At 40.8% G+C, this 14,155-nt stretch overlaps 1 protein-coding gene across 9 annotated transcripts in view; it reads left to right on the forward strand.

Moving 5' to 3' along the window:
• SRPK2 (SRSF protein kinase 2) overlaps window positions 1–14,155 on the forward strand; it is a 243,042-nt gene that overhangs the window by 159,324 nt on the left and 69,563 nt on the right. For all 9 annotated transcript variants that reach the window (XR_003904454.1, XR_003904456.1, XR_003904457.1 and 6 more), the window contains exon 2: window positions 11,993–12,144. Coding sequence is in view for 6 of the 9 variants with exons in the window: in XM_029927575.1 (XP_029783435.1) it covers window positions 11,993–12,144 (152 nt within the window). In the remaining 3 variants the exon portion in view is untranslated. The remainder of the gene's footprint in view (window positions 1–11,992; window positions 12,145–14,155) is intronic.

A 14,155-nucleotide genomic window follows, 5' to 3' on the forward strand; every position in this document is an offset into this window, starting at 1 on the left:
ATACACCCAGAAGTGGAATTGTTGGGTTACATGGTAACTCTGAATTCAGCCTTGTTAGGAAATGCAGTCTGCAAAGCAGCTGGGCCGTAGAACGCTCCTGTTACAATTCAGGGTTCTCCTCTCTTCATTCTCGACAGTACTTGTCATTGTGGTTTTGATTTCCATTTCCCAAAGGACTAATGATGCTGAACATTTTTTCACATATTTATTGGTCATTTATAAGTCGTCTTTGGATAAATGTCTATTTTAATCTTTTTCTATTAAATTTTTTTTTGTCAAGTTATGTAAGAGTTCTTTTTTACATTCTAGATAGAAGAACCATATCTTGTATGGTTTCCAGATACTTTATTCTATCCTGTGGGCTGTCTTTACTTTCCTGGTCGTGCCCTTTGAAACACAAAAGTTCTTAATTTTGATCAAGTGCATATGTATTTAGTGTCAAATCTAAGAAACATTGCTGAGCCTTAGGTCATGAAGATTTATTGTAATTTTTTTCCTGCGAGTTTTGGAGTTTTAAGCTCCTTTATTTAAGTCTTTGATCCATTTTGAATTCATTATTTATGTATGTGTGAGGTAGGGTTACAACTTTATTTCATTGTATACAGATAACCCTTTGTCCTAGTACCATTTATTGGAAAGACCATTCTTTGACCATTTAATTGTGTTGGTGCCCTTGTTGAAAATATTTATGGGTCCCCTACATGGCTTCCTAAGTGATTCTAGTGTAACTCCTTTTAAAAAATTATTTTTTTTTTAAACTTAAATCCAAGTTAGTTAACATAATGATTTCAGGAATAGAGTTTAGTGATTCGTCACTTAATATATCACCCGGTGCTCATCCTGACAAGTGCCCTCCTCGATGCCCGTCCCCCATTTACCCTTCCTCCCACCCACCACCCTGCCAGCAGCCCTCAGTTTGTTCTCTGTATTTAGGAGTCTCTTATGGCTTGTCTCCCTCTCTGTTTTTAAATTTTATTTTCATGTGTAATTTTATTTTTGAGTTGGGGGAGGAGGGTCAGAGAGAGGGAGACACAGAATCTGAAGTAGGCTCCATTCAAGAGCCTGATGCAGGGCTTTGAGTTCATGAACCGCGAGATCATGACCTGAGCCAAAGTTGGATGCTTAACCGACTGAGCCACCCAGGCATGCCCTCCCTTAAAAAAAATATTTTAAATCCTTCTCTGTTTTTACATTACTTTTGCTTCCCTTCTCGTATGTTCATTTGTTTTGTTTCTTAAATTCCACATATGAGTGAAATTATATGATATTCTTTCTCTTACTGACTTATTTTACTTAGCATAATACACTCTGGTTCCATCTGCGTTGTTGCAGATAGCAAGAATTCATTCTTTGTGATCACTGAGTAATCTTCCATTGTATATATAAACCACATCTTTATTATTCATTGTCAGCCAATGGATATTTTGTTCTTTCCTTACTTTGGCTATTGTTGATAGTGCTACTACAAACATTGGGGTGCATGTGCCCCTTCAAATGAGAATTTTTGCATCCTTTGGTTAAATACCTGGTAGTGTAGTTGCTGGGTCTTGGGTAGTTCTATTTTTAATGTTTTGAGGAACCACCATACTGTTTTCCAGTGTGCCTGCACCAGTTTGCGTTCCCACCCGCAGTACAAAAGAGTTCCTCTTTTTCTGCATCCTTGCCAACATCTGTCGTTGCCTGAGTTGTTAATTTTAGCCATTCTGACAGGTGTGAGGTGGTATCTCATTGTAGTTATGATTTGTGTTTCCCTGATAATGGGTGATGAGCATTTTTTCATGTGTCTGTTAGCCATCTGGATGTCTTCTTTATTTTTTATTATGTTTTTTATTTTTGAGAGACAGAGAGCACAAGCAGGGGAGGGTCAGAGAGAGAGGGAGGTACAGAATCCGAAGCAGGCTCCAGGCTCTGAGCTAGCTGTCAGCATAGAGCCCTATGTGGGGCTCAAACCCACGAACGTGAGATCTGACCTGAGCCGAAGTCGGATGCTCAACCGACTGAGCCACCCAGGTACCTCAGAGTGGTTTTGAAAAGCGACCCTGGTGCCCTGATATCTTATTCTTCTTTAGAAAAGTGTCTATTCGTGTCATTTGCCCATTTCTTCACTGGAGTATTTGTTTTCTGGGTGTTGAGTCTGGTAAATTCTTTGTAGATTTTGGATATATCATTTGCAAATATTTTTTTCCCATTCCGTTGATTGCCTTTTAGTTTTGCTGATTGTTTCCTTTGCTGTGCAGAAGCTTTTTATCTTGATGAGGTCCCAGTAGTTCATTTTTGCTTTTCCCTTTCCTCTGGAGACATGTCAAGTAAGAAGGTGGCCAGGGTTACAGAGTTTGTTGCCTGTCCTCTCCTCTAGGATTTTGATGGCTTCCTGTCATACATTTAGGTCTTTCATAGATTTTGAGTTAATTTTTGTGTATGGTGTAAGAAAGTGGTCCAGGTTAATTCTTCTGCATATTGCTGTCCAGTTTTCCCAACACCCATTTGCTGAAGAGAGAATTTTTTTTTCCATTAGGTGTTCTTTCTTGTTCTGGCAAAGATTAGTTGGCCATACAATTGTGGGTCCATTTCTGGGTTCTCTATTCTGTTCCATTGATCTATGTGTCTGTGCACTACTACTGTATTGATGATCACAGCTTTGAATTACAGTTTAAAAGTCTGGAATTTTGATGCTTCCAGCTTTGGATTTCTTTTTCAACATTATTTTGGCTCTTTGAGGTCTTTTCTGGTTCCATACAAATTTTAGAATTGTTCTAGGTCTGTGAGAATGCTGGTGTTATTTTGATAGATATTGCAATGAATAGGTAGGTTGCTTTAGGTTAGTATCACCATTTTAACAGTATTGTTCCGATCCATGAGCATGGAATGTTTTTCCATTTCTTTGTGTCGTCTTCAATGCCTTTCTTAAGCTTGTGATAGTTTTCAGCATATAAATTTTTCACTGCTTTGATTAGATTTATTCCTAGGTATTTTATGAGTTTTTGTGCAATTGAAAATGGGATCGATTCCTTGATTTTTTTTCTTTCTGCTGCGTCATTATTGGTATATAGGAATGCAACTTATTTCTGTACATTGATTTTATATCCTGCAACTTAATGAGTTCATGTATCATTTCTAACAGTTTTTTGGTGGAATCATTTGGGTTTTCCACATAGAGTATCATGTTGTCTGTGAAGAATGAAAGTTTTACTTCCTCCTTGCTGATTTGGATGCCTTTTATTTCTTTTTGTTGTCTGATTGCTGAGACTAGGACTTCCAGCACTATGTTGAACAACAGTGGTGAGATGGACATCCCTGTCATGTTCCGGACCCTAGGGGAAAGCTCAGTTTTTCCCTATTGAGGATGATATTAGCAGTGGGTCTTTCATATATGGCCTTTATGATCTTGGGGTATGCTCCTTGTACCCTGCTTTCTTGAGAATTTTTTTTAAAGAAAGGATACTGTATTTTATCAGATGCTTTTGCTGCATCTATCAAGAGGATCGTGTGGTTCTTATCTTTTTTTTTAGTGTGGTGTATCACATTGATTGATTTGTGGATATTGAACCAGCCCTGCATCCCAGGAATAAATCCCACTTTATTGTGGTGAATAATCCTTTTAATGTATTGTTGGATCCTGTTTGCTAATATCTTGTTGAGGATTTTTGCATCCCTGTTCATCGGGAATTTGGTCTGTAATTCTTTTTAGAGGGGTTTTTGGTTTTTGAATCAAGGTAATGCTTGCTTTGTAGAATGAGTTTGGAAATTTTCCTTCCATATCTATTTTTTGGAACAGTTTGAGAAAAATAGGTATTAACTCTTCTTTAAATGTCTGGTAGAACTCCTTTGGAAAGCCATCTGGCTCTGGATTCTTATTTGTTGGGAGATTTTTGATTACTGATTCAATTTCTTTACTGGTTATGGGTCTGTTCAAATTTTCTATTTCTGCCTGTGTCTGTTTTGGTTGTTTATATATTTACAGGAATTTCTCCATTTTTTCCCAGAATGCCCAATTTGTTGACATATAATTGCCCATAATATTATCTTATTATTCTTTATATTTCTGCAGTGTTGGTTGTAGTCTCTTCTCTTTCATTTGTGATTTTATTTATTTGGGTCTTTTCCTTTTTCTTTTTGATCATTCTGGCTAGGAGATTATCAGTGTTAATTCTTTCAAAGAACCAGCTCCTGGTTTCATTGACCTGTTCTACTGTGGTTTTTTTTAATATCATTGATTTCTGATCTAATCTTTATTATTTCCCTTCTGCTGGTTTTGGGCTTTATTTGCTATTCTTTTTTTGAACTCTTTGAGATGTAAGGTATTTGAGACCTTTCTTCTTTTTGAAAGCCTGGATTGCTAAATACTTCCTCCCTCTTCCGACCACTTTGCTGCCTCCCAGAGGTTTTGGACTGTCATGTTTTTAATTTCATTGGCTTCCATGTACTTTTTAATTTCCTGTTTAATATCTTGGTTAATCCATTCATTATTTAGTAGGATGTTCTTTAATGTCCAAATATATATGGTCTTTCTAAAGTTTTTCTTGTGGTTCATTTCAAGTTTTATAGCCCTGGGGTCTGCAAATATGCAAAGTTTGATCTCGTACTTGTTGAGGGCTGATTTGTGACCCAGCATGTGATCTGTTCTGGAGCATGTTCCATGTACACTCAAGAAGAATGTATATACCTCTCTAGGATGAAATATTCTGAATATATCTGTTAAGTTCATCCATTCCAGGGTGTCATTCAGAGCCATTGTTTCCTTGTCGATTTTCTGATTAGATGATCTGTCAATTGCTGTAAGTGGGGGTGTTGAAGTCCTCTAATACTATGGTATTATAATAAATGAGTTTCTTTATGTTTGTGATTAATTGGTTTATATATTTGGGTGTCTCCACATTGGGTGCATAAATATTGACAATTGCTAATATTCTTGGTGGATAGACCCCTTAATTATGATATAGTGCCCTTCTTTGTCTCCTGTTACAGTCTTAATTTTAAAATCTAGTTTATCTAAGTATGACTATTCCAGCTTTCTTTTGGTGACCATTAGCATGACAGATGGTTCTCCATCCTCTTTCAATTTTCAGGTGTCTTTAGGTCTAAAACGAGTCTCTTTTAAGCAGCATATAGATGGGTCTTGTTTTCCTATCCATTTCCTATCCATTCTGATACCGTATGTCTTTTGATTGGAGTATTTTGTTTATTTACATTTAGAGGGAGTACTGAAATATAGGAATTTAGTGTCATTGTCTTGTCTGTAGAGTTGGTGTTTCTGGTGATGTTCTCTGATCCTTTTTAGTCTTTTTTCCTTTTGGTGTTTTGTTTCTCCAGAGTTACCCCTTAAAATTTTTTGCAGGGCTGGTTTAGTGATCATGAACTCCTTTAGATTTTGTCCGGGAAACTTTTTATCTCACCTTCTATTTTGAATGACAACCTTGCTGGATAAAGAATTCTTGGATGCATATTTTTCCAGTTCAGTATGTTGAATATATCCTGCCACTCCTTTCTGGCCTGTCAAGTTTCTGTGTATGGGTCTGCTGTGAACTTGATCTGTCTTCCCTTATAGCTTAAGGACTTTTTCTTCCTTCTTGCTGCTTTTATAATTCTTTCCTGTATGTACATTTTACAAATTTGGCTATGATATGCCTCGGTGATGGTTTTTGTTGAGTCTAATGACAGTTTTCTGTGCTCCTTGTTTTTTGAGGTCTGTGTCTTTCCCCAGATTAGGAAAGTTTTCAGCTATTATTTGCTCATATAAGCCTTTTGCCCCCTTTTCTCTCTCTCCTTTAACTCCTGTGATTTGGATGTTACTACTTTTTAACGAATCACGTGAGTTCTCTAAGTCTTATATCATGATCCTTTGCCTTTGTATCCCTCTTTTTTTTTTTCCTGCTTCATTACTCTCCATAATTTTATCCTCTACATCACTGATTCTCTGCTTTATCCATCCTTGCTGTTGTGGCATCTATTCGAGATTGTATCTCAGTTGTAGCATTTTAAATTTCAGCCGTATGAGATTTTTTCTTTCTAAATTTTTTTAATGTTTATGTGTTTGAGAGAGAGAGGATTCGAGTGGGAGAGGGGCAGAGAGACACGCACACACGCACGCACAGATGCAGAATCCAAAGCATGCCACAGACTCTGAGTTGTAAGCACAGAGCCCAATGTAGGGCTTGAACTCACACACCATAAGAGGATGACCTGAGCCAAAGTCGGATGCTTAACTGACTGAGTGACCCAGTGCCCCAGATTTTAATTCTCTTGTCTCTACAGAACGTGATTCTCTTAAACCTTCTATACTTTCTTCAACCCCAGGTAGTATTCTTATTATCAAGGTTCTAATTCGAGTTCAGACGGTTTACTTCTATCTATGTTGATTAAGTTCCTGGCTTTCATGTCTTCCTGTTCTTTCTTTTGGGGTGAATTCCTTCATTTTGTCATTTTGGAGGAAGAAAAAAATAAAGTAAAAAATTAAAATTAAAAACAAAACAAAAAGTCAATTAAAGGAAGCTAGATCCTAGGTAAGTTTCATTCTACTTGTTGAAGGAAGCTTTATAGAATACAGGAAAAAAGGAAAGGAAAGGGAACAAAAGAACTTTGAAAATTATATATGTATATATATATAGAGAGAGTAGAGTTAAAGAAAATAAAATGAAATAGAATAAAAAAAATTAAAAATGAAGTAAAAAAGTTTTTCATTGTTTCCAAGAAAGAGAAAGAAAAGAAAAGTAACATTTAAGCAGAAACGGAAGCAAAGAAAAGGAGCAAATAAATGAACCAGCAAACAGAATGAAACCTAAATGAAGTTACATCCAGTTTCCCCTAGAACTGAAACGATGGAGAACTCTAGTGTCCAAGTTGGTCTCCTGGTGCTTGTGCTTGGAAGGTGTCGTTGGGTGGGGCTTGATGTGACTACTCCATTCTCCACTGGGCGGCGCTGTTTAGCTTACTGGGGTGGTTCCATGTGCCTGTGTGCTGCCTGCGCACAGGGGAGGTGGAAATGGCTTCACCATGCTCCCTAGTCTCTAGCACAGGAATTTCGAGCTCCCACAGACCCACGATCAAGCCCCTCTTTTGTCAGGTCTCTTTCCACTTCTTGTCTGTACCCTGTCCGTGTTCAAGCTGTCTGCCTGTCAGGTGGCACCTCCTTCCAGAGCTTTATCTCAGATGGTGTTGTGTTTAAAAATCCCGTGCTTCAGAGACCCCTGTGGCTTGCACCTGTGCTGTCTGGGGGAGAGGCTCATTGAATGATGGCCGGGTGCCACCCTATGGCAGAAAACGTTCATGCAATCGCAGTGGGAGTGGTTCAGAGATTATGGCAAATCACAACAACCAACGCCAGGTTTCCCTGTACTCTGGCCTCTAAGTCCCATTACCAGCATATGTGCTGCTCTCCAGGGCCCCCTGAGACCTTTTGCCAAATGCCTTCCTAGCAGGGGAAACACTTCTCCCCGTGTGGTACCCGGACCTCTCAGACCCCACTGCCAGCTCCTGGGGATTTTTCCCTGCTTCCTCACCAGAGCACCGCCAGCCACTGAGCTCTGGAAATTCAGACTCTGCACTCCACTGTTTATAGAATCTTGGTGGTAGTGAAACCCTCTCTTTTCTCCCTGTCAGTGGTTTTGGGGAATGGGTTTCTTGTTCAGTCCTCTGTGAGTGTTTTCACTCTCTCTCTCTCCAGCTACTTTCATGGGAGTGCTTTCCTTGCAAGATCCTGATGCACTGCTCTCTCCCCCTTGGTCTTTCTCCTCTCTCTGTGAAAATAGCTCATCACCTTCCGTGGCTTTTCTCTCTCCCAGTACACCTCTCTGCGCTGGGTATATGCAGAGTTCTGTGACTCACGTTCGAAGATTGTTGTGTTAATCCTCAGATCAATTTCCTAGGTGTTCAAAATGGTTTGGTGCTGATCTAGCTACATTTCAGGGATGAGACAAGCTCAGGGTCTCTCTGCTGCTCTGCCATCTTAACTCCTCCCCAGTGCTTCTAGTAAATATTTTGTGAAATAACTTCTTGGTGGTTTTCATTAGGATTGATAAAAAGGTACTTTTAAAATCTGTTGATACATTTTATGAGTATGTACTTGGTGATATAAACTGCCTGCCATCTCTGGATTTTTTAAATACTTGAGATTTAACCAGGCTTAATTCCAGTAATACCTTAGAAGCCACAAGAATTCACTTTGAAGAAGCCAGCCTTAAAGATGGCGTGGCCTCCTTCTCCTGTGCCTACATCTGCCCTGAGGCATGTTTACTTGTGTTTCTCCTGTGTGGTAGGCAGTAACAGGGATGGATGGCTTGAAAAAGAACCATGATTGGGACTATAACATTGTTCTGATGAGTTCAGTGATTTGATCGTTGATGATAATTGATAGGCATGTTACTAGGAAAAGCTAACCTTAGAAAAACTAATCATCATTGGTATGACGAGGAATCTCTGATTTTTTTTTTTTAGTGTTTTATTTATTTTTGAGACAGAGAGAGGCAGAGCATGAGCGGGGAGGGGCAGAGAGAGAGAGGGAGACACAGAATCTGAAGCAGGCTCCAGGCTCCGAGCCGGCAGCATAGAGCCTGACGTGGGGCTCGAACACACAAACGTGCGATCATGACCTAAGCCGAAGCTGGACGCTTAACCAACTGAGCCACCCAGGCGCCCCAAGGAATCTCTGATTTTTGAGGCCAAGCTGCTCCTCTGGTTTTGATCCAAAGAGCTCAGTGCAGCGCTGTCCAATAGAAGTAGAACGTGAGCCTCATTTGTAATTCAAAGTGTTTTAGTAGCCACATTACAAAAACTAAAGAGAATCAGGCGAGTTTAATTTTAGTAACAGATTTCATTCCGTCCCAAACATTATTATTTTAACATACAGAAAATAGAAACTTATTAATAAAATATTTTACACCTTTTGTATGAAATCTTGGAAATCCAGTACTTCTTTTACTCTTACAGCGTGTCTTGATTTGTACTCGTTGCATTTCCAGTGCTCCGGACCCACATGCAGCCCGTGGCTGCTGGTTAGACAGCACAGCCCTAGGTGTTTGGATGTGATAGTTGAAATATTATATCAACATTCCTCAACTTCTTTTCTACTTCAAAGAAGTAGACTTTAACTTCAACTCATCCCTTTAACTTGAGAGAAATAAGTGGCTTTGGGGAAGCTTCCTGCCCGCCTGTCAGTGTGGCCCTCGCTGGAGGGAGAAGGGCCTACTCAGGGAGACCAGAGGGTCTGACGATTTTGTTAAGCGATGTAGGCAGCTCACCAAATGGGGGAGAATAATTAAGCACATTATGCTGAGCCTCTCAAATGAGAGAAAATGGGCCCATGAAAATGAGAATTTGTTTTCCCTTATCACAGATACAATCTACTCCACAGAGATAAAGCTAAATACTGAGAACACTGTTAGAGCAGTGGTGCTCAAATGGGTATGATTTTGTCCCTTGGGGATTTGCCAATTTCTGGACATAGTTTTGATGGTCACAGCTGGAGGTGGGGCGTGGATGTTACTGACCTTAGTGTCTGGAGACCAGGGATGCTTGTAACATTCTGCAGTGTACAAGGCAGCTCCCACCGGGGGGAGGTAATTACCTGACCCAGATGTCAGTAGGAGAGCACTGGTAGAAGATCTTCCAGTTCTTTTCATTATTGGTTACATAGTTTCTGTAGGGGATATAACATGTTTGCTATTAAATGTGGAGAGTCTCATTTCTTCATATAAAATATCTAAGGAAGAAGCCACCAAGTTTTAAAGCGTTTCTGATTGAGCAGATTTATCAGCTCAGTAGTTTCTGCTCACAGCCCTGAAGAATGAATGAGTGGGTCTCATGAGGCCATTCATCTTGCTCACCTCCCTTTCCTTCTGGTGCAGCCCTCTCCTGCCTCCCCTTCTTCAGACTTCTCTTTTGTCCAAGCATTCTACTTTCAGTAAGAGCATGTATGTTAAAAAGGAAAGGAGCATTTGCAAGGCTGCCAGAAAGATTAGTACACTTCCGTAAGGTCTGTTAGATGTATTTTTGGATGTATGCTGGCAGTGATGTGGGTGTTTGGTTGTGATTATTCCCTTCCAGTGCTCCATCATGAGCAATGGTTAACTCAGAATGTGATCACCACCCTGTTCCTAATGTTTGTCACTCAGGGAGCTGTAACTTTGAGTCTTCATAAATTGTAGCAAGTAGAAATCAGTACAAGTCATTTTTAGCTCATAAGCACTCCTTAGTTCTGCCATAGTATGCAACTTGCTGGTGCCTGTCTTTCATGTTACCTGGGCGGTATGTCCCCCACCCCTTTCTTGTGACTGCTGGGTTTCTGCTGCCTTCCACTCCATTCCCCTTTGTTGCTTGTGGCACTTTGAGTTTTGGTGGCAAACCCCATAAATGACCTTTAGCCAACATAGGCTAAAGGCAATATAGTAAATGCTATTTGGGGGCTTTCAGATTGGGAAGAATTTAGAGGTCCAGCTTAGAAAGGGCCCCTTTCTCTGCTGGCCCTGCCTCTCCTAGCAAGTGCAGATGATTGCTGCCCGTGACAGCCCATCTCAACGTTCCAGGGCTGTAGAATCAGCTTTAGCCTCTGTCCTGAGCTGTAATACAGTGAGGAGTGTGAATCGGGAACCAGCCTTCCAATGTGTAGGGAGTAGCAGTCCCAAAAGGTGCTTTTCGAAGGGCAGCCTGAATACTGACTGGGCAGACCAAACAGAAAAGCAGTTGTCTGCACATCAGTGCTTATGAGGTTCCCTTGCTCCCCAAACTGTAGACCCTCGGCTTACCCGAGCGGGGCTCTCTCTGTGGAGCTCCTGTCAGCCCAATGGCCTCACTTGCTCTGTGTGCTCTCTGTGCGGCCTCAGGAAGAGAAGTGGTTGTTCTGTTGCTGGCATAGATTGCAGGTTCAAGGTTCCCCAGAAGGACATGGCTGGAAATAGCAATTACATTTTACAGTAAGTGCAAGCTTGAGTTTATAGAATTGAATTATGAGTGCTTTACTTAAAAAAATTTTTTTTCTTATTATGTTATTTATTATTGAGACAGAAACAGAGCATGAGTTGGGGAGGAGCGGGAAGAGAGGGGGTCACAGAATCTGAAGCAGGCTCTAGGCTCTGAGCGGTCAGCAAAGAGCCCCATGCGTGGCTCGAACCCTTGAATCGGGAGATCATGACCTGACCCGAAGTCGGCCACTTAACCAACTTAGCCACCCAGGCGCCCTGAGTGCTTCACTTTTAAGCAAGTATAGTCCATATGCCCTCAAGTTTCTCTAGATACCTGAAAGGAGACTCGCATCTGTAATCTCTCAAGCTTAGAAACATTTTTTGTATCACAGGTTTTCTTATCATTTGTAAAAGAGCATACTAACCGTCACTTAGCCTTTTTTGTGGCAATTAGAAATGACCATTTTGCAAACCTTGGAAACCTTGCATTAATGTAGGGACTGCTTTTGTATTTGAGTGACAGTGGATGTTTTCATTGTTTAATTTCCAATTCGGGGTAGTGTTCTTGATGAGCGAGGGAGATAACTGAATTCCTTAATGAAAATAATGGAGCATCAGTTAATAGCATGTATTAGTCAGCTTTTATGAGTTATTCTGGAAACCTAACTACATTCTTACTATTTCTATGGGAAGAGGAATTCTGATTTTAAAATAATGGAAATAAGTCCTTTTAGAAGCTCAGAGCTGCTTTCATCTGTCTTTTTATAATCTCTGTGGGATGTGTTCTAACTTAATAAGGCTGTATATCATGGGCGGGGGAATACTCTTGCTGTTTCACTTACATTTCATAACATTGTCAGGACTTGAGAAATATTGAAGCTCTGAGTGAAAATGTGCCTGTATAGTGCAGGTTTTTCCTCCGGACCTATATGTCGAAACATTACTGGAATTTAGCTAAAATGGACGAGGTGACAGTAACCTGCATTTCTTGGTAGCGTGTGATAAGTTTAATTTTTGTCTGGTATTAAGAGACTCTCGTGTGTGTCCGCAATGCAAGATTGACCTCTAAGTAAATAGGAATTCTCCTTCTCCTGTTTCAGGCCGGAGCCTCAGCAGAAAGCTCCCCTAGTTCCGCCACCACCGCCTCCGCCACCACCGCCGCCTCTGCCAGACCCCACGCCCCCTGAGCCAGAGGAGGAGATCCTAGGATCCGACGATGAGGAGCAGGAGGACCCCGCGGACTACTGCAAAGGTGACGCGCTTGCTTCCTCGGCACTGCTACTGATGCCATCTGTGTGGCTTTATTAAATAACATCTTCGTGTCAGCGTCTTTTTATTTTTAATGTTTTTTTAGTATTTATTTTGAGAGAGAGAGAACAAGAGTGGGGGAGGGACAGAGGCGAGGGGAGGGAATTCCAAGCAGGCTCCCGTGCTGTCAGTGTGGAGCCACCTTGGGGTTTGGTCACACGAACCGTGAGATCATGACCTGAGCCAAAGCCTAGAGTCGGACACGTAACCAGCTGAACTACCCAGGCGCCCCTCAGTTTTAATTTCTAGATCATTAAGTGTAGAATGATACCAGAAAATGTAAGAGATAGCAAAAGGAAAGCTCTAAGAGATAGAAAATAAATATGTACGTACATACATGCTTTCAAGAGGATTTTAATCTGGTAATAGAATTAAAGATAAAAACAGCAGCAGCTATCTAAGAAGAGCACAGAGACTAGAAGGTACCAGGCTCCTGAGGAGAGCCAGTGTTAACGGTTGTGCAAGGCAATTGATTTTAAGTTTTCAGGCTGCTAAAAGTAACAAGGATCCAGTTCTTTTCTCTGTATAGCATTGAATTACATTGTATTCATTGTCTGTGGAGAGAAAGCCTGCTCATTTGTTTACAGAGACAGACTTTTTCCTGGCATTGTACTCAGTGAAAAAGACACTCTGTGGGATCTGCCTTTGTAGGACATAGTGCCTTAAGTTTCTTGCTGTGATTTCACAGAGGAAGTAGAAATTATGCAGGTGAAGTGTTCTTGTATTGATGCTTTGTAAAGATCAATAGCATATAGTTAAATTCCTAAAAGGCAGGCATGTTGCATGATGAATATTGAGAACAGTGTGGTGTAGACTGTATACTTTGTGTAGACTGGACTCTGAGAATGTAGGAGAAAGACTCTGAGCTTGCTGTGTCCATTTGACCATCTCTTGGTTACTTAACTTACTCATTTGGACTTTCATATTCTCTCTCTCTCTCTTTCTCTGGGGGGGAAGGCTTTCATTCTCTTCAGTAGACTATTAAATTCGATGTAATCAGATTCCTTTTTTGTAAGTTTAAAAAACAATTTTATTTTATTATTTATTTTGAGAGAGAGGGGGACAGAATCCTAAGCAGGCTCTGCACCATCAGTGCAGAGGCTGATGCAGGGCTCAAACCCCCAAACCGTGAGATCATGGCCTGAACCAAAACCTAGTAGATGGCAGAAGATGGATACCTGGTCAGGCCATAGAGCACTAACGAGTCGCTGCCTCTGTAGTGTCCTGTGTGAATGTATCTAGCGATTGCATGCCGTTTGTGTGCTGGTTATGCAGGACTGTGCTTTTTTTTTTTTTTTTTTAATTCTCCATTAAGAGGAAGAGAAAATCTTGTTCTGCTATAAAAGTTTAAGAACTCATCTTCTGCTCTAACTGTAGAGTGGGTTTTTTAACACCATTGGGGTGGGTTTCTACAGATGCAATCAATGTTTTCATTAGAAAAAAGAATGTAGAACTTTAGCATTTGGAGAAGTAGTGATTATGACCTTGAGAGAGAGGTCTGAGCCATCCAGTATGAAACGTAACAGAGCCTGTGGAAAGGTGAAAAGATAGAGGCTTTACATCCTCCCTTTACATCTGCATTTCTTGGTTCAGAAATGAAGTTGTTTGAAGAGGAGATGTGGACAGTTGTCTTTTGATCTCACTGCTTAGCTTGGTCACCAGGAACGGTTCTGTTCGTGCATGGGCTCCACCGTGCTGAAATGGGAGCAGTTGTTCTCACATCTGGCCCTTGAGTGTGTGGGTCAGGAGAGGTAACCAGTACCCCCATTTATCCCCGTACCGTCTCTGCAGATCAGCAGACTGGACACCCAGACCCACATACAGGGCTGTGGAGGAAGGATTTCAAGGTCAGGGCTGATTTTAGGTAACACTGGCTGAACTCTAACCTGTATTAAAGTTAGCCTGACTAAAACGTGTGAGAGATGTAACGTTCTCTTTCTCGGTCTGATTCCTGA

The sequence above is a fragment of the Suricata suricatta genome, chromosome 2 (genome assembly GCF_006229205.1).
Source record: "Suricata suricatta isolate VVHF042 chromosome 2, meerkat_22Aug2017_6uvM2_HiC, whole genome shotgun sequence".
Taxonomy (NCBI): Eukaryota; Metazoa; Chordata; class Mammalia; order Carnivora; family Herpestidae; genus Suricata; species Suricata suricatta.